Here is an 18,084-nt window from a genome sequence, read left to right as displayed (position 1 = left end):
GAGCTTTCAGTTCTTCCAAGCATTTTCTTCTGCCTTCAGGGGAGTCTGACTGTAAAATATTGATTTGTTTGTTTCTGTATTGGTCCTATTATTTTGTTAAACAGAGCAGTACCTATTGCATACATCTCCATTTGGAAAGTGAAATGCTGAAATGAGAGTATTTCATTTCACCCAAGATGCAAGCCCCATAACACTGATCAGTCTTCGACCCATCTGTGTACTGAATAGTTCCTCCGAGTGCATTCTCTGTCCGTAACCTCAACAGGATTATTACCTCAAAGTTTTTGTTACAACTAAATTCTGGAGTCTATTCATGTATTAAGTTGAGTTATTGAGTTTCTGGTGCAATGCAATACCGTAGTTTTTTTCTAAATTATGGTAGTATTATTAATGATAGTATAATTTAAAAATTATCTATATATATATTGCTTATATATTTATATTTACATATTTGTGAATAAGAACTATAAACAATTACTTAACTGAAATAGAATATTTTTTTCGAACAACTTGAGTAAATTACTCAATTCAGTTCAACGTCAACATAATACAAATTTAGAACTTGGTTAGCAACACAATTACAGTTACTTAAAACGACATTTTAAACAAAAATAACTTACATAAGTAAACAGTAGGTACCTAATAAAATCGTTACTGTAAAAAATTTGAAAAAAATATTTAATTCAGATGCTTGCAGCTTTTAAGGAAGCAAATTTGCACTGTAAGAGGTTTATTTTGAATTACGAAAGCCCCTTTTAAACTCATATCTGGCAACTCCTACGTGTTAAATTGAACGGTAGTTTTTTTAAATATTCCCGCTGATAATAAATATATAAATTAGGCAACTAAATATACAAGTTCTTTTTATTTAATACGCATGCCTTAAATGAGCGTGAACGTGAAATGTCATAATTACCAAAAATTTGTAAACAATGAAACTTTGTGCTGAAAAAGAAATTTTGGAGAAAATATTGATTGTAAATTAAAAGTTAACAATGCAAATGTATATAGTGCCTTTAGCTTGGTCTTCTAAGAAATCTGCGATATTAAGAGTTTGTTTTGCCTAATAATTTTTAAGTGATTAAGTAAAAAAACCTACATATTACAAATTTATCTTGGATTTTTATATATATTCACCACTTTTTATGTTGATATACCAAATCATTGACTATGCATATTTGTCGACTAAAATTTTGTGGATTTTATTAAAATGTTGTCAAGAAAAAATAAGGACTTACGCACGATTAAAGAGGGGGTTGTTGGCAAATATGTTAAGAAAGATACTCCACCAGAGATGCCTAGTAAGTAATTTCATTGCTGCTATATACATCTATAAGATAGTCATTATTTACAAACTTCATAGAAAAAAATATTTTCCTTTGAATTAGGGACTCAAATATATATTTGTTGTAATATTATAGACGTTTATTATTAGTGAGCTATTCTGTTTAACATTTTTATATGTGTATACTTTATATAAAATTGTAATCAATTTAATTCTTCATGCTTAACAAAGATGAAAATCGTTATTCAGTTTTTAATATACATTAACACTATTAAACTATTTAATTTATGATTATTTAACAAGTTGGAAGTACTTAAGTAAGTTAAATACTTTGTCGCAGAATTGTAATCTACATTTATTTCTTTACTAACTTGTTTGTTAATTTACAGTTATTAATGTTTGGACTACCGAACCAAAGAGACGAAATTCTAATCAAACTAGATCTTCATTTCCTCCTAATACTGTTAGCAGTGCTTCGCAAGTCACTGTGCAGAAATTTGGCAACCAGAAAACAACAATTAGTGATGTTGGCCTTGGCGCCCATGAAGGAAAGTATACTCCAAGTGCTTCAGTGCCTGATTTGGCTACCAGGTATTATTAAAATTGAATAACTGCTTGATAATATGCATAAAAAATATTTTGTCTAGCTACTAAGTGTTAATAAAATTATGAAGAATGTGAATATGTGGATAAAAGTTAATCATATGTGTAAAACGGATGTAAACCATTTTTGTTTGACAGTATTGATATAATGTTAATTTGTAATGTAATAGATATACATATTATAATCTCAAAATCTTTTCCAAATTTGTCCGATAAATAAGTTTGTCTATAGTTTTACCTTTAAATGATTTGATAATTAGGATACATTAGGCAGAACATCCACCAAGAATTGTGAGAAAGAATGAATGTACATGAGGTGCAAAAGCAGATAATGAGATGAGAAAATAGGTAAATTCTATAAAAAAAAAATAATTATTTCTTATTTTAGAAAATTTTTGTTTTGTAAATATTACATCTTAACACATTAATCGCCCACGTCAAATAGTAAAATTTTTCCACCCAAGCCAAAACTCTCTTTAGAGATATTTTTATTGATACCTAACTTTAAAATATTATGTAATAATTTAATAATTTACATTGTGAGATATTTTTTTCGTAAATAAAACAATTTTAAAATGTGAACCAACGTTTAGTTCTTGGAGCCTGTATATCTGTGAGGCCCTGTGACTCAAACACGGTTCACACATCATACGGGCTTGCATTGCCTGTTTTGACTTGTTTGTACGCTCGAACAGCATACGCGTGTCGCCGCCGGCACTTGCTTATTACGTTTTCTTATTTGATACTGAGAAGACGTTCTATTGAAAGTGAAAATGAGTGGTGATTACGAATGAAATCAAGCAGAATTACAAAAAATTTGGGACGAACTTTTGTCTGATTCGGAAGAAGAACCTTTTCAAGGTGGGTCTTCATCAGATGAATACAATCCTGAATCTATTAACCAATATTCTTCAGACGAAGATTTTAGGCCGCATAAAAGATTCAAAAGGTAAAATTTTTCTTTTTTTTCTCCCAAATTTTATGATATATTTTTTACTGTATTGTATGCACAAATTATTTCTTCTTTACTTTTTTTTACGTAGTATTATATAAGTTATTTTTTAGACCAGAAAGTATTGCATTGACATCTAAGCCAAGAGCAAGTCAAGATCATGATGGTGCCATTCCTTCAATGTCCAAGGAAATTTCTCAACCACAGAATATAAACTCGTCTGTAGAAGATGCTATAGAGGCAGTTATTATGAAATATTGCACGATGGATAATGACAAATTGGACGATGATGATCCTGATGAAGCAACTGAAGATGCGACTTGGTCTACTGTTTCCGGAACATCTCTAAGGAAATTTGATTTCCTAGTAGGTCCAGTAGGCCCCTCTGACGAGATTAGGGAATCCTATCTGGCTAAGACACCTGTCAATTTGTTTACAATATTCTTCAATGAAAATTTAGTAAATCTTATAGTAACCGAAACAAATCGTTATGCTCAAAAAAGGATCAGTAAAGGAATTCAGCAACATTCTATACTGCATAGATGGAAAGACACTGATGCGGAGGAAATTACCTCATTCTTTGCAATTTGTTTGTAGATGAGCTTAGCAAAATACCCTAAGATTACAGATTAGAGAAGAAGCCCACTGTATTCAAATAAATTCTTCCGAAAGATGTCCACGAACCATTTGAATTGCTGCTGTGTTTGCTACATTTATGCAATAATGAAGACGCTATTCCTGGTGACCGTTTAGAAAAATTAAATCCTTTGCTGAGACTACTTACTGACAAATACAAAGAAGTTTATGTTCCGGAGCGAGAAATTTGCATAGACGAGAGTTTAATTCCATTTAGAGGTCGTCTACTGTTTTAACAGTATATAAAAAATAAATGCTTCAAGTTTGGAATAAAGCTGTACAAGATCTGTTGCAAAGGAGGATACCTAAAAGTTTACACTGGAATTGACATGGATCCAAATATTAGTGCATCAACAAAAATTGTCCTTGAACTTATGGAACCATTTTTTCACCAAGACAGGATTCTTTTTATGGACAATTTCTATACTAGCATTGGTCTTGCACAGGAGCTCCTAAAACAAGAAACCCACCTAGTCGGCACCCTTAAAAAAAACAGAAAACTCAATCCCGTTGAAGTGACCACGAAAAAGCTGAAAAAGGGAGAGATTGTTGCTAGAGAAAATAACGGGGTGGTTGTCATAAAATAGCAAGACAAGCGGGAGGTGCTTACTCTTAGTACTTGCCATATAGCCGACATAACCAAAGTTCAACGACATTGCGAAGAAATTGACAAACCGATACTTATATGCAATTACAATGACAGTAAATCGTTCATCCAATCAATTGAAGTTATATTCCATGCCCTTGAGAAATGGAATCAAGTCACAAGACTGTAACAAAAGGACACATATTTATAATAGAGTTCAGAGAAGAAATTGTTAAGAGTTTATTGAAACTGAATTATGTGGAAGAAGGAAACGAAAACTACACTGAACAACATGCATTAAAGGAAACCGACTCCAGAAACCGCCATAGATGTGTTATTTGGTACGAAATCTGCAGCAATGAAGGTCGAAAACAAGCCCAGCTAAAGGCAAAGAAGTCGAGGTTCTCTTGCGTAGCTTGCAACAAATTTTACTTTTTGTCTTGTTTTTTCGACGTTCATAAGGGTCACAAATAATTTTTGTACTTATTTTTTGTTGTTTATGTTTAGACGTTCAAGTGATACCATGTTTCAGTTCCTAAATTAGCTTTAGTGGATTTCTGATATTACATTAGATACTAATGAAAAAACAAAAACTTTTTTTTTCGAATATTTTATGCATATCTGTTGAATCAAAAACGAAAAAATCTAAGGGTCAAAGGCTGTTTGGGACGGCCAGGCCCCATATTTCCCATTAATATCCCATATGAAGCAATGTAAAGCAAGAACTTAACGGCGATTCACAGAGCCAAGAACGAAAGCAAGTCGTGAAGCCCATATATCGGTCACAGGGCCTGGTGGTATAATTTTGTGGAAACTCAGATGTCGGGTCACATGGCGATTAAAGTGTTTTAAATTATGGTTCAGTTTTATTTTAGATCTACTTTTTATTCACTCACGCACAAACACAAATATCAAGGATTAAATTTGTCTTAAATTTCTAATAAACATGCAAGCATCCTCCAAAACAGTGTAATAGCTACAAATATTTGATTCACTGCATGGAGTGTTTGTTTTTGCTTGATGCACGTTCACTGCATGTACTGCATCTCATGCGTGTCATTGTTACACTGTTTCGATGGGCCTTTGCGTATTTATTAGAGGGATTATAAGTAAATTTAATCCTTGAAGAACTAAAAGCGAAACTACTAATTAGTCTAGAACAATAGTAACGAAGTACAAAACAATAGTAACGAAGAACAAAAAGTTATATTTTATAACATACTTGTGTATGAAAATTAATCATAGCTTAAATTTTTAAAAATTTTACAAAATATTCCTCAAATTATGAATATTTCAATATTATTTTAAAGAAATTATCTATTCAGTTTTTCCAAAGGGAAATTATATTAATTTCCTTGTTATTTTTCTGCTCAAAAAATCTCTTAAATTTCACATATAATTTTTAGTGCTTTTTATGCTCAGTACTAATAATTTCATTAGATATATTTATAATGTAAAATTTGATATGATTAGTTGCTTATTTATGATCATTTGATGATTTATAATTATTTATTTACACAATATGTCATGAAGTTATGCAATGATGGTAATAATGACGATAAAAATAATCAAGGATTATATTTATGTTATCATTATTTTCCTGGAGTACTGACTTGTGCAAAAATTTTGTTCGATTTGCAGCACATATTTGCCACATCTCTCAGCCCTCATCTCTCAGTCTAATGGTATAACGAATGAATAACTTAAAACTATACTAATCAACATTCCATGTCAAAAATAATGTATAAATTTCTTCTATCCCTTTATTTAGACCTACATTTTATATTTATTTATTTCCATTTCATTGCCATTTGTATTTTATTTATATCATTGATCTAATTTGTATTTGTTGAATGACTATAGATAATAATAATTTTTATTTTTTAAGATTTGCCAACCTCTCCGTTGGCAATTCAAGTGATAGTAGCGCCGCCTTAGCAACAAACTTTGTAAATCAAAACGTTAATTCACCTCAACCCATATACATGAACCAACACTTTGGAGCTTCATTTACTGATAATTCAGCAGTAAGTTTCTGAACTAAGAAGAATAATATGTAAATGTATTAGGCAGTGGTTGCACTGAATGCAAATTCATACAAAATTTTTAAATAAACTACTGCAGTTGCGTAGATACTAATTGGCATGACATGTACATTTGTCACTTCATTGCTATAGTTTAGGCATAGTAAAATCAATTCAATTTGTTGACCATTTTGATATTCCTTACATTGTTAGTCTGTAATGACCATACTTGATACTCAGTAAATCTTTCTTTGATATTGTTTGTCACAAATGTGCTATTCATACTCACTAAATCGATTAAAACAAAGTATACATGTCAGAAATTAAGGACAGGGTGCAGACAGTGTAACCACACACGTGTAAATACAATGTGGCCCATTTCAAATTTAAACACCCTTGCAAAAAAGGTATTTACTGTTCAATTTAATTCAGGTTTTTTGAAGATGGAGTTTAAAAAACTCTAATACGTCACATGATATTTGAATTTATTTTCACTTATCAGTCTACTTTTTGTTATTGAATTTGACAAATATTGGTTAGCGATGTTTTTGTTTAAAATGTGACTGCCACTAGATTCTACATTCCCTCAATTGAGTTTGTACCAAATTTCTTGAAAAAATACTGATTATTAATTATAATATTAATAATATTTCTGTTCTTAAACAAGGTAAGCAATTCATGAAATCATAAATAAATTAAATCAACAAATATATTATGTTCATTAATTTGCTCTTTTTAAATATTAAACTTCCAACCAAAGAATTAAGGTAAAGAATAATTGCAACTTAGAGAATTACACCCCAACATTTAAGAATTGTTATGAAAAATATTCAAAAAGTGATGTAATAGAATAAAATTTGAATTTGGGAATAAAAAGGAAGAACAAATGATCACAAAATTTACAAAATTTGGTACTAACCCAATTGGGGAAGTGAAAAATCCAGTGAAGTAGTCATATTTATTTAACACTAACCTATTTTTGTCAAATTTGAAAGTGAAAAATATTTAGTAGGCTTGTGATAACTGAAAATTAATTCAAGTATCATGTAACGTAATAGAGTTTGTAATCTTTGTCTTTAAAAAAAGAATCCATATTAAATTGTACAATAAATAAATTTTTTACAAGGGTGTTTTCTTTTAGTCACATTGTATGTGTGTGCACAGAGCCTTCATAAATGATTAAAAGCCACGTAACTAGTAATTTTGTTTGCCGCAATAATTTTATTTCCACTATGTTGGCAATTAAATTTCGGAAAAATTAAAAATTATTAAAACAGTAAAATCAAGATTACATTAAAACACTGTTTCACCAGCTTGGTGTAATTTTTCACAAGATTTTCAACGAATCAGCATTCACATTATTTCGAGCGGAGACGCAATGGTTTGTCATTGTTCATTGTAAACGAATCATTAATATTGATGATGCTAAGATTTAGGGATTTCTAGTTGACAGTACCAGTCGTGTAATTATTTAGGAAGGCTTTGTATTTACTTCAGTCCGACTTTCTTGGCTTTGTAAAATATAACATATCATTAAATAATTTTAGAGTAATGCAAATTACGTAGATATAGACCAGATATATCCGCTAACACAAGACAATAATGGTGCCTATAAGGATACGAATTACAACCGTACTCATTCGCCAATATATCAAAATACTAGCAAAAATTCAGTTGTACCACTTTCAAACCAAGATACTACCCCTATATACAGCAATACCAATTTGGAGAGATACAGAAGCCAATCTCAGGGTATGTCATATGGAGAGTCTTTAGCGCATCATTTAAGACATAGTCTTAGAAGATCTGAAAATACTCAAGGTAATATTTTTGTTAAAAATACAGTTGAGTTTAGTTAAGACGTTCTTTTAATGAGAGGCTGCATATTGATAACTTCCAACCATAATTTTGGTTTCACATGATAATATATGAATTTCTGTTGGCTTATAATAATGCTTTATGACTTTCAGTGACCTAATTTTGTATCGTTTGTGTATAACAAAAATATGAATACCCAAAACCTAGCCTCTCACGACTGGCACACAATCATGCTTAAACAATTTAATAAAGGATCAGATATTATAATTTTGTATCGTTTTTGTATAACAAAAATATGAATCCCCAAAACCCAGCCTCTCAAGACTGGCACACCATCATGCTTAAACAATTTAATAAAGAATCAGATATTATAATTCAACGGAAGAAACAAAAAGAAACTTATGTTTCTGCTTAGCTGAAAATGCTAAAATATTCTTTCAATATCAAGGAAATACTTTATAATTTAATATTATGTTTCAATGATACAAATCAAACTTGTATTTTTTTTTAAATAAGGTTACAGTGATACTTGATAATTATGTATATCTGATACTAATAATGATATCACCGAAACAGTTTGCCATAAAACTCACCGTGTTAAAAAGAAAAAGAAGTTAGATTCTAGCTACCAAGTCTTCGTCAAACATACAGAAACTTCATAAATAATTACAAGCCATGTGATCAGTAATTTTATTTGGAACAGTAATTTTTTTCCTTCATGTTGGCAATTAAATTTTGATAAAATTATAACTGTAAGATCAAGATTACATTAAAACACAACGTTCTCTTTCATTGGCTGTAATTGGTGTAATTTTATTCAACCAATTAGCGATCACATTATCTCATTTGTCATTGTTCATTGTAAACGAATCATTAATATTGGTGACTCCAGGATTTAAGGATTTTTCATTAATAGTACCAGCCCTACAATGTTGGTTACCTAAGCTCGGTGGTCACGTGGCTTATAAATATTTATGAAGGTTCTGTATGAGGACTAAAAACAGATAAGTGGTATATAATTATGTCAATATCACTATCATTATCACCCGTTTAGTACATGATTCCATTGTCCCTTGAATGTTGTAATAACGGAACTCTACTGTATTTATAAATCCTGAGTGAAAAATTCTTTTTCAGAGTAATATTTATCCTTGCAAACCTTTTCATGAATGTTCCCTCAAATAATGACAAAGAAAATTTACAGTAAAATAATAAAAAACAAACAGTTGACATCACTGCTTTCGTCATTTTATTTGGTCTAATTGTGCTCACATTCAACAGCTTTTGCAATTAAACTGTCTCTTCGACTTACTTGCACTCTCACATTCAGTCTGCACTGAGAATTTCCATTTTTTTATTATACGAGTTGATAATTGTATGTTAGGATGCACATTTTTTTAGGTAATTATTGTCAAATCAAGTTATTAAAAAAAAATTATTTATGAAGTTTTGTTCAACTGTTTGTATGTATTTTAAAATGAATTGCATTATGATTTTAAATATTCTGTCTCGAAAATTAAGAATTTTCGGAACACATGTTTATATCAAGTTTTTTTTCGTTAATTTATAATTAATTTATAATAAAGAGCCATCCAATTACATGATATGACTTTGAAAATAAGTTTTTCGTACATTTTGTCAAATACTAAAATTTAACTATTTTTTTTTATATTTAATTACTTTTTATTTTTGTTAAGTTTATATTATTTGGGCCGTTTGACTTTTAGAGCAATCAGAAGAGCTGCCATTACCTCCGGGATGGTCTGTTGACTATACCCTTAGAGGAAGAAAGTACTATATAGATCATAATACTAAAACAACACATTGGTCTCACCCATTAGAAAGAGAAGGTCTGCCCACAGGATGGCAGTGTATACAGTCTCCTATTTATGGAGTATACTATGTAAAGTGAGTAAATACTAATTTATAAATCAATATGAAATACATATTTTATTTAAATTGCAGTCATATAACTCGTCGAGCCCAATATGAGCATCCCTGTTTAGTGCCATGTTTCAGTTATCCTCCAGAGTCTTATACGCGGTATGTTCTGCCAAGACCTACCCATTATCAACCTCACAGTGTATTAGTTCCTGCCAACCCATATTTATTAGAGGAAATACCGCATTGGCTTAATGTGTATTTTAAAAGTAAGTAAATTTATGTGAATGTATTTTTAATATTTCATTTATTTTTTATCTTCTAAATTCTTTTATATACATTCTGCTAAAAAAGTATCTGGAATTTGTCATTTAAAAATTCCCATAATTTATTTTTTGACGGAATGTTGGTAGCACTGTACTCTATCTGATGTGAAATTTGAGCTTGATCCATCAAGTAGTTTGTTAGTCCACCTAAAGTGTGTTCTGTGGTTTTCACTATTTTTATATTATTGAACAAAGAATACTGTGTGCTACCAATGAAATTTCTCGTGTTGAATCATTGAAAATGTTGGGAAAGACGTACAGTAATTCAGTTTTATCAAAAACTCAAGAATACGAATGGTACAAAACATTCAAAAATGGTCGAGAAGTGGTTGATGATTTGCTACATTCTGGACATCCTTCAACATCTTCAACTGAAGAAAACATCGATAAAGTTAAGAAAATGGTGCTTGCAAACCGTCATTATATTTTAAGAGAGCTGGCATATGATTTAAACATATCTCACAAATCAGTTGGCACCATTTTAGTTGATGTATGAAATGGGTTGCAGCATGGCTAGTTCCAAAAGAGCATCACAAACATGTTGCTGAAGATATGCTTGGACAAGCTGATTTGGACTACATTCACGCAAAGTATCATAATGGATGACGAGATATGGGTTTACAAGTTTGACATGCAAACGAGCAAACAAGCTTTTACCACTTTTCGAATGAGCCAAACCCAAAAAAGCCATGTCAGAATCGATCAAAAATCAAAGTCTTGACTATCATAGTGTTGTCCACACAGAATTCCTTCCGGATGGAGAAACAGTTAACAAAGCATATTATGTGGGCGTTATGAGGTGTTTGAGAGAGACAAGAACATTTAAATAAAGGGGACTATGCATGTCACAGTCTATCTCATATGTTGGGTGAAGCTAGACAAGGGGAAAGCAGAGGGCTTTATTTTCATCCAACTGATGCGCGCGATTACATCTCCAATGTCGTACATTTTGGATGGGTCAAAATAAAATATTTTATAGTCCTAAGTCAATATATTTCAACAGCTACTCAGTATTTTTATAGTAAATATATATAATGTTTTTATAACTTCTTGGAATCCCAATAACTGTAACCATTTCTTTCTTGTTGCACTATCCCCAAGCATCCTAAAAACGTTCACATTTCACTTTTAGAATACTGAGGCAAATTTTCAGTGAGACATAAAAATGTATTCCCAAAGGAGAACATCAAATGATTGAATGAATGCAACTTTTAGTTGATTGCATCTTCGGTATTTTTATGTATAAGTGAATAACCACTATATTTTTGCTGTTGTATTTATTCAGTTTTTATGCTCGTGCATTTAGTAAAATTGTAAATATATTTTTGAAAAGGTTTTTGAAATATTGAGATTGAAATACCTATAAATATATTAAATATAAATAATGTCTGTAACTTATTTGTGGTGCAGCATTTTCCTTTGATTTTAATGGCCAAACATGGTTCATATTATTGTTTTCTTACTATTTCAGCAAAAATTTTAAAAAAATACCAAGTCAGTTTTATAAAATTTTACCGTTATTCAAATAAAAGTTACCCACACGCACGACAATGGCCACAGTTGCATATACATTCCAAAGTCACCTTCAAGCACGCGTACCTGTGGAAGGATAGCTGATGTGGATGTTTATAATCCAATTTCTTACAAATTCTGCACTGTCTAACCATATTCACACCTTAAAAGTTTATCCAAAATACATGTATAAACACTAATCACGTTTCACTTACTAAAATCACAACTATTTTCTAACAAGAGACGCCATATTCTGCCAACCACGGCAGAACGAACGAGGAACACGCTACAAATTATTGCGTAGTTGCCAAGTCTTCAAACATGGCAAATATGAAAAATGAAAAATAGTTTAATATGTACAGAATTTAACAATATTGTATGCATAACTTAATAATACTATCCTATAATCACAATTGTGATGAAAATTGCGATAAAAATATTAAGTACATTTCCAGTATAATTATACAGCTGACAACAATGATACAATTAGACTGTGAATAGACCAGGCTTCATCTAGAAATGTAAATAAATAAGTCCCCTTTATTTAAATGTCCTTGGAGAGAGAGTATTTGCCGCCGCAAAAGACCAGGTTTATGGAAGAACAATTCTTGGATTTTGCACCATGATAATGCACCATCACACAAAGTGATAATTGTGAATGATTGACCAAAAACTCAATGAATGTCATCAAACAGCCACCATTTTCGCCAGATATGTCCCCTGTTGACTTTCCCAAACTCAAATTACCACTTCGTGGAATACGTTTCAAGTCGATAAAAGCCATAGAAAAGGAGTTAAAGTCCATACCGGAACATGTGTCTAAAAAGTACCTTGACGACTGGCTTGGTCGTTGGAAAAAGTGTATTGCTTTAAATGGAGCCTATTTTGAAGCAAATAAATTTTGATGATCAATTGATATATTGTTTTTTTGACAAATTCCAGATACTTTTTTGACAGAATGTATTATATCGTAGTTGAGCAATTTTCAGGCTGATTGCCATGTCTTCAGACATTTTGAGAGACATATCACTTTCTTCATCACAAGAACATCTGAAACTTGAGATTTTGTTAGTTTTCTCACCAATATTAATATTTGCTGTGTGCACTGGTCCATGACGTTTCAGTTCATTGTTTGAAGTCATTGGCTTCTTAATTTTTATAAATGAGTCCTTTGTAAGTACCAGGTAATTCTAAGTCCTTGGTTGAAATTATTTCAATTTTGTAGATTTCTATCGCTTCTGTAGAGTCTTAACCAAAATCTTCTACCTCTAATTTTTGTATTAACAGGCCCTATAGATGTCTGGTATCTGCCCTATACTCTGCAACTGCTGATTTCTTTACGTTGTTAAGGTGACATTTTAATAGACCTAAGTAATATATAAACATGAAATCTAAAAAATCAAAATTATTTCAACTAAGAGAGGCGTTTGGAACTACCTGAAATTTTGAACCAACTCATTTAAAATAATCTGATTTTGTTGTGGTACAGCAAGATTGATTCGTCCAATTGGATAATCATAGGAATGACTTGTAACACACCATGACATGGGACATATGAGAATATAGGCTCATCATAGTTCGAGCCCCACGTTGAGCGCCAGGTCGTGGTACAGCAATATTGGCCTTTTCCATTCGATACGATTGTTTGGATTATCATGAAATTAAACGGAGGGGGAGATGCACTTTGGCACTTCACTAGCTTTTTTGGTTTCCAAGAAATTTTGGTTTTCTGAGGGTTTTGACTGATCCTGTTTAGTTTTTTCCACCAATTTTAAGGAGCACTTTGGTTTCTAATAGTTATTTGAGGCCTCTATAGAGCGTCTGTAAGCTTTAGGAGCTTTTTCCATTGCCTCGTGTTTGGCAGCTTTATAGCTGTTGTTTTTTTCAACTTTAGAGCTGTGCACCTGTTGAGGATCTTTGAGGCCATAGGTGGGACTAACCTAGGCTTGTATGGCTATTTTTCCTCTGAGAAAATATAACTCAATATGGAATCCCATAGTTTTACTTTAGTATTAACCTCAGAGTATATTACAATATATTTGATGATATTGCTTATAGACATTTGCATATGGTGTTGTAAAAATTTTGATCGTGCTGCAAGCATTAGCCAGGCACTCATCCCTGGTTAGATTGCGCTGCAAGCACTGGGCAGGGTTCCATCCCAGCTTAATAGATTACGAATCTCCAGTTTTAATGTTCAGTCATAAAGCGTAGTCCAGACTTTCAGCATCAGTCTGGGGCGATAACAGCGATATATGGAGCAGTCTGTGCTGCTCGGAGCAGACTGGACGGCCACACTTTGGGCATTATCATATGGGAGCTCCAGGCCATTGTCCTTGACTCTGGGTACTATAGATGTCGGTTTAAGCGGTTTTTTTCAGCTTTCCGACTGGAATTGGAAAGTGGGGCGAATTTCGAAAACACTTGAAACCAGAAATACAACTTGATCAATATGTCTCTCAAAACATCAAATGTAAGCTGACGAAGTAGCAACTAGCCTGTAAATTGTTCAACCATTAACTACTGTCATGGAAGCCTGCAAATCACCCATACTTTCCTTTTTAGCAAGTACAGAATTGGATCATAAACTACGTTGGGATATGTTTCGACTTTCTGAACTTGAGTGCTATAATGCCATGCTTACTAGATTATATAAACAAGAATTACAAAATATTGTTATGCGATATGAATCTTACAGGTGAGCTATTCTTATGAAAAATATTACTTATTTTTGACATATTTTATTCACAGATCTGCATTAATGGTAGAAATGGAAAAGTTTAGAGTAAATCGAAATAACCCTAGGGCTGTGACTGGACAGTAATACAACGTTCCTTTGTAAATTATTTTAAATATTTTTAATTTTAAATCAGACTATGTATCGAATTGTGATTGTTTTAATTTATTTTAATGTACTGATATTATCGGTTTGTTTCTTCTCATTTTCTGTATCAACTTCTTCACGTGATACTTCGAAACCAGATACTCTATAAATAGTTGCATTTTTTATGCCTAATGTTTTAGCCCATTGTTTACCTGCAAAAAATACAGAGCTTTATTTTTATAAACGTTTTATTTCAAAATATTGGGATATAAAACTGTACCACGTCATCTTAAGGATGTATTCCTCATGAAATGTTTATACACGGTGTCCCGAAATTCATGCAACAAAATTTGGTCATGGATTCTTAAGACAAATTTAGCGAACCCGTATTTTTTCTTTTTGCCAACTGGCCCCATCTTTCGGAGTTACAGCCACCTGAAATCATCTGCCCCTAAGAAGTCTTTTTTATATCTCAAAACCATGTTGTACGAGAATCACTAAATTTAGTACACAGGGGTTTTATGACATGTGGAATCTCACAGTACTACGCTTTTTAGCGAGAAACGCCTTTAAGACACTTTTTTGTGGGCGCCTTTGTCTTTGGAACTAGAAAAATTTGGTCGCAAATTTGATTTTTTTAAAATTATTAGTTAGCTAGAAAATCATTGAATTTTAGAAACTTTTTGTGTCTTGATATTTGTTTCGTAAAACGCAATGTTTTTGAGGAAAATGGCAAAACACGATATGCATTCGATCACATTTTGACATTTTTCTCCAAAACATTACGTTTTACAAAAAAAGTATAGACAAAAGTTTCTAAATTTAATGGCTTTCTAGTGGACTGATAATTTTTAAGAAATTTAAATATGCGACCAAATTTTTTTGGCTTCAATGACGGGGGGCCACGAAAAATTGTCTTAAGGGGGTTCCTTGCCAAAAAACGTAGCACCATCAGATTCCACATGTCATAAAACCCCTGTGTACCAAATTTAGTGATTCTCGTACAACAGGGTCCTGAGATATATAAAAAAAAAAAAATTCTTAGGGGCGGACTTCAGGGGGCTGTAACTCTGAAAGAGGGGGCCACTTGGCAAAAATAAAATATGCGGGTCCCTTAAATTTGTCTTAAGAATCTGTGACCAAATTTTGTTGCATGAATTTCGGGACACCCTGTATAAACATGAATCTGCAAATGTTTCCTTATGGACATACATATAAGGCATTCAATATTTTGAAAAAATAAAAAAAGTTATTTGAAACTGACTGAATTTATTATCCAAAATGACACAATATGTTTTTATGCTCATATTATTAGTATTAGGGGTCAGGCAGAATGAAATATCCATTTTCAAAGTTAGTTTGTTTCATAATATAACGAGACACAAATTCAAATCAGTCATGCTTTCGTGATAAATGGAAGTTTACGACAGTTGTCAAAGCGATTGTGAGAAATTTCATTTTAGTTGCGAATATGGAGCGTTGGTCAAATATTCAACATTCTTTTGTGGTTGAAATTTATTTTAAGAATAATAATTCTATTGTAACCATTCCGCGTCTATTTCATCGTTACTTTCAATTAAATCCATGAGATCCAATTCCGAGTCAAATAACAATTAGAAAATGGGTAAACAAGTTTCGCAGTACTGCATCTTGTACCAGAGATAAACCAAAAGGAAGAACGTGTTCCGTACACACATTTAAAAATGCTGAGTGTAAGGACAACTATGTTAGGAAGTCCTAAATGACAGGCATTATCACTCAATACTTCAACATTCCATTAAATTAGGTTTAGACGTACCTCTAATAAAAATTTGAACAGGTGGACTGATAGTCCGCTTTTACCTAGAAATCTGAAACTATTACACACTAAGCTGTCTAGGTATACTAATCGTGCTTACCTCGTTACAGAAAGGTACTGTGAGTTACGGGTTGTATAATTACCAGAATAACAAAAAGATTCATCTGCAGACTCGGAGTCTGCGTGCGACTGCCAGGTTAGCAGAATTTGAGACAATGTTTTAAATGGGCAACTAATTTATTACTAAAAACATCTCTTCAGCAATTGTCGTATCATTAACTGTTTTCGAATTACTTATTTAAAACAAGAGGAACGTCACATTTGCAAGATTTAAAAAACCTGCAGCTATAAATAAATAAAATATAACGAACTTCAATATTTAATTCGAAATCAGTTTTGAGTAACAATTTTAATTATATATATTTATATGCCCTGTATCTCCATAAAGCATTTGTTTCCCTTGATAAACTATTGATATACCTACTTGCATAAGTATACATAAATTATATGTATGAATACATTTTAAATTGTTATGCATTTTTAATAAAAAAATTGTTATTTATAATAATAATACCTCTACTCCTCATTCTAACTACGAGAATTAGCCCAGAAGTTGGAGACTTGTGCGGGAGAGGAGGCGGCATATTATTATTAGGCAGGCCGCATTTGCGCCCAGGAACGACATGTTGGTAGGCCCTAACCACCATTCAGTGCAGGAATGAGGGAAACCTGGAAAACCTCATTAATTAGGGGGGTGATCAAATGCCAACCAGTGTCAATCTTTCACATTGACCCAAGCCAACATTCTTCCACCCTACCATCCCTGCACAGAGGGTGCCAATCCTCCGTACAAGCATAGCTAATCTATGGTCTACCGGCCGCAGGATTCGAAACCCGAGCAGATCGACACATCGATTTAAGTACTGACGCCTTAAACCGTGCGGCTATTGACCGACCATCTACCTACTGCTATCTACAAGCATTTTTCTTATTTTCTTCACAAAACACTAAATCAGTAAGTTCAGTTTTGCTGTTATTTGTTTAAATTAAATCTTTTTGACTAAACAGTTATCTATAATTTTAAAATAAAAATGGGATTATTTGCCTTGATTCTCTATTCAATAAATTCTGGTGAAGTCAAAATATACCGATTTAAAATTAGTTTTGTGTGTCCCAGATTTCTCAGGTATTTAACTTGTCCACAATATACCTAAAAACTACAAACCTGGGCTCATATTTGCCTCTTCTTCTGATTTTACACCATAAAATTTAGCCCAGTCACCTTTGCCTTGATAAATCATGTAACAAACCATACCAAAAGCATTCCAGGTTATTAACATATAAGCTACCGAAAGCCTCTTTTTCCACAAAGCAGCTCTGTCAACTGCAATAGGTGTAGTATTATTTCTTATGAATCTTCGTAACCACATAATTCTAAATAATGACATTTTAAAATTGAATTCTTCGCTGTTGTGACTTAAAAATTGCAATATTATTAAAATAGAAATAGAATAAAATTTTAGGTTAAAATTTGGGGTTATCTTATGATTCACCAGTTTAATTTAAGAAATCCCTGTTCACCATAGATCATAGATTTGATATTGATAGTATACAATGGATGGAACTTCGAGAGAGAGAGATATGGTGATTAGATATAAAGTGAGATGAAAATGGTCACGGGTCCAGCGATGGACTAGCGTCTCACGTGGAAACCGCACATCGTGGAGACGGTGGCGCGAGCGCGCGCCGCCCGCCATTATTCCATGGCTAGAAATTGGCCTCAATGATTTGGGATCGAGGGGGATTATCCCTCTTTATCCTGCCTCATCTCGTGTAGGC

General features: G+C 32.3%; 2 protein-coding genes across 2 annotated transcripts; one reads left to right on the top strand and one right to left on the bottom strand.

Moving 5' to 3' along the window:
* The first annotated feature begins 903 nt into the window (after positions 1-903).
* Positions 904-14,469, top strand: LOC108915279 (protein salvador homolog 1). Its single transcript, XM_018721262.2, has 8 exons — positions 904-1,301; positions 1,675-1,876; positions 5,951-6,089; positions 7,634-7,907; positions 9,632-9,812; positions 9,870-10,054; positions 14,189-14,321; positions 14,375-14,469. The coding sequence occupies exons 1-8, from the start codon at positions 1,211-1,213 to the stop codon at positions 14,445-14,447; spliced, it is 1,278 nt and encodes a 425-aa protein (XP_018576778.1). The 5' UTR covers positions 904-1,210; the 3' UTR covers positions 14,448-14,469.
* Positions 14,470-14,506: 37 nt separating this feature from the next.
* On the bottom strand, positions 14,507-17,783 carry LOC108915280. The gene is made up of 2 exons (XM_018721264.1): positions 17,471-17,783; positions 14,507-14,659 (listed from the first exon to the last, which is right to left on the bottom strand). The coding sequence occupies exons 1-2, from the start codon at positions 17,691-17,693 to the stop codon at positions 14,526-14,528; spliced, it is 357 nt and encodes a 118-aa protein (XP_018576780.1). The 5' UTR covers positions 17,694-17,783; the 3' UTR covers positions 14,507-14,525.
* Between the last annotated feature and the right edge of the window lie 301 nt (positions 17,784-18,084).

This window comes from Anoplophora glabripennis, unplaced genomic scaffold (genome assembly GCF_000390285.2).
Source record: "Anoplophora glabripennis isolate ALB-LARVAE unplaced genomic scaffold, Agla_2.0 scaffold959, whole genome shotgun sequence".
Classification (NCBI taxonomy): domain Eukaryota; kingdom Metazoa; phylum Arthropoda; class Insecta; order Coleoptera; family Cerambycidae; genus Anoplophora; species Anoplophora glabripennis.
Note: the sequence above shows the minus strand (reverse complement) of the source record. Positions and strands in the feature narration are given on the sequence as shown.

Coding starts and splice junctions, on each gene's coding strand:
- LOC108915279 (XM_018721262.2), top strand. CDS start 1,211: ATGTTGTCAAGAAAAAATAAGGACTTACGCACGATTAAAGAGGGGGTT. Junction 6,090..7,633: donor CATTTACTGATAATTCAGCA/GTAAGTTTCTGA, acceptor AAATAATTTTAG/AGTAATGCAAATTACGTAGA. Junction 7,908..9,631: donor AAGATCTGAAAATACTCAAG/GTAATATTTTTG, acceptor TTTGACTTTTAG/AGCAATCAGAAGAGCTGCCA.
- LOC108915280 (XM_018721264.1), bottom strand. CDS start 17,693: ATGTCATTATTTAGAATTATGTGGTTACGAAGATTCATAAGAAATAAT. Junction 14,660..17,470: donor AGAGGCAAATATGAGCCCAG/GTTTGTAGTTTT, acceptor TATTTTTTGCAG/GTAAACAATGGGCTAAAACA.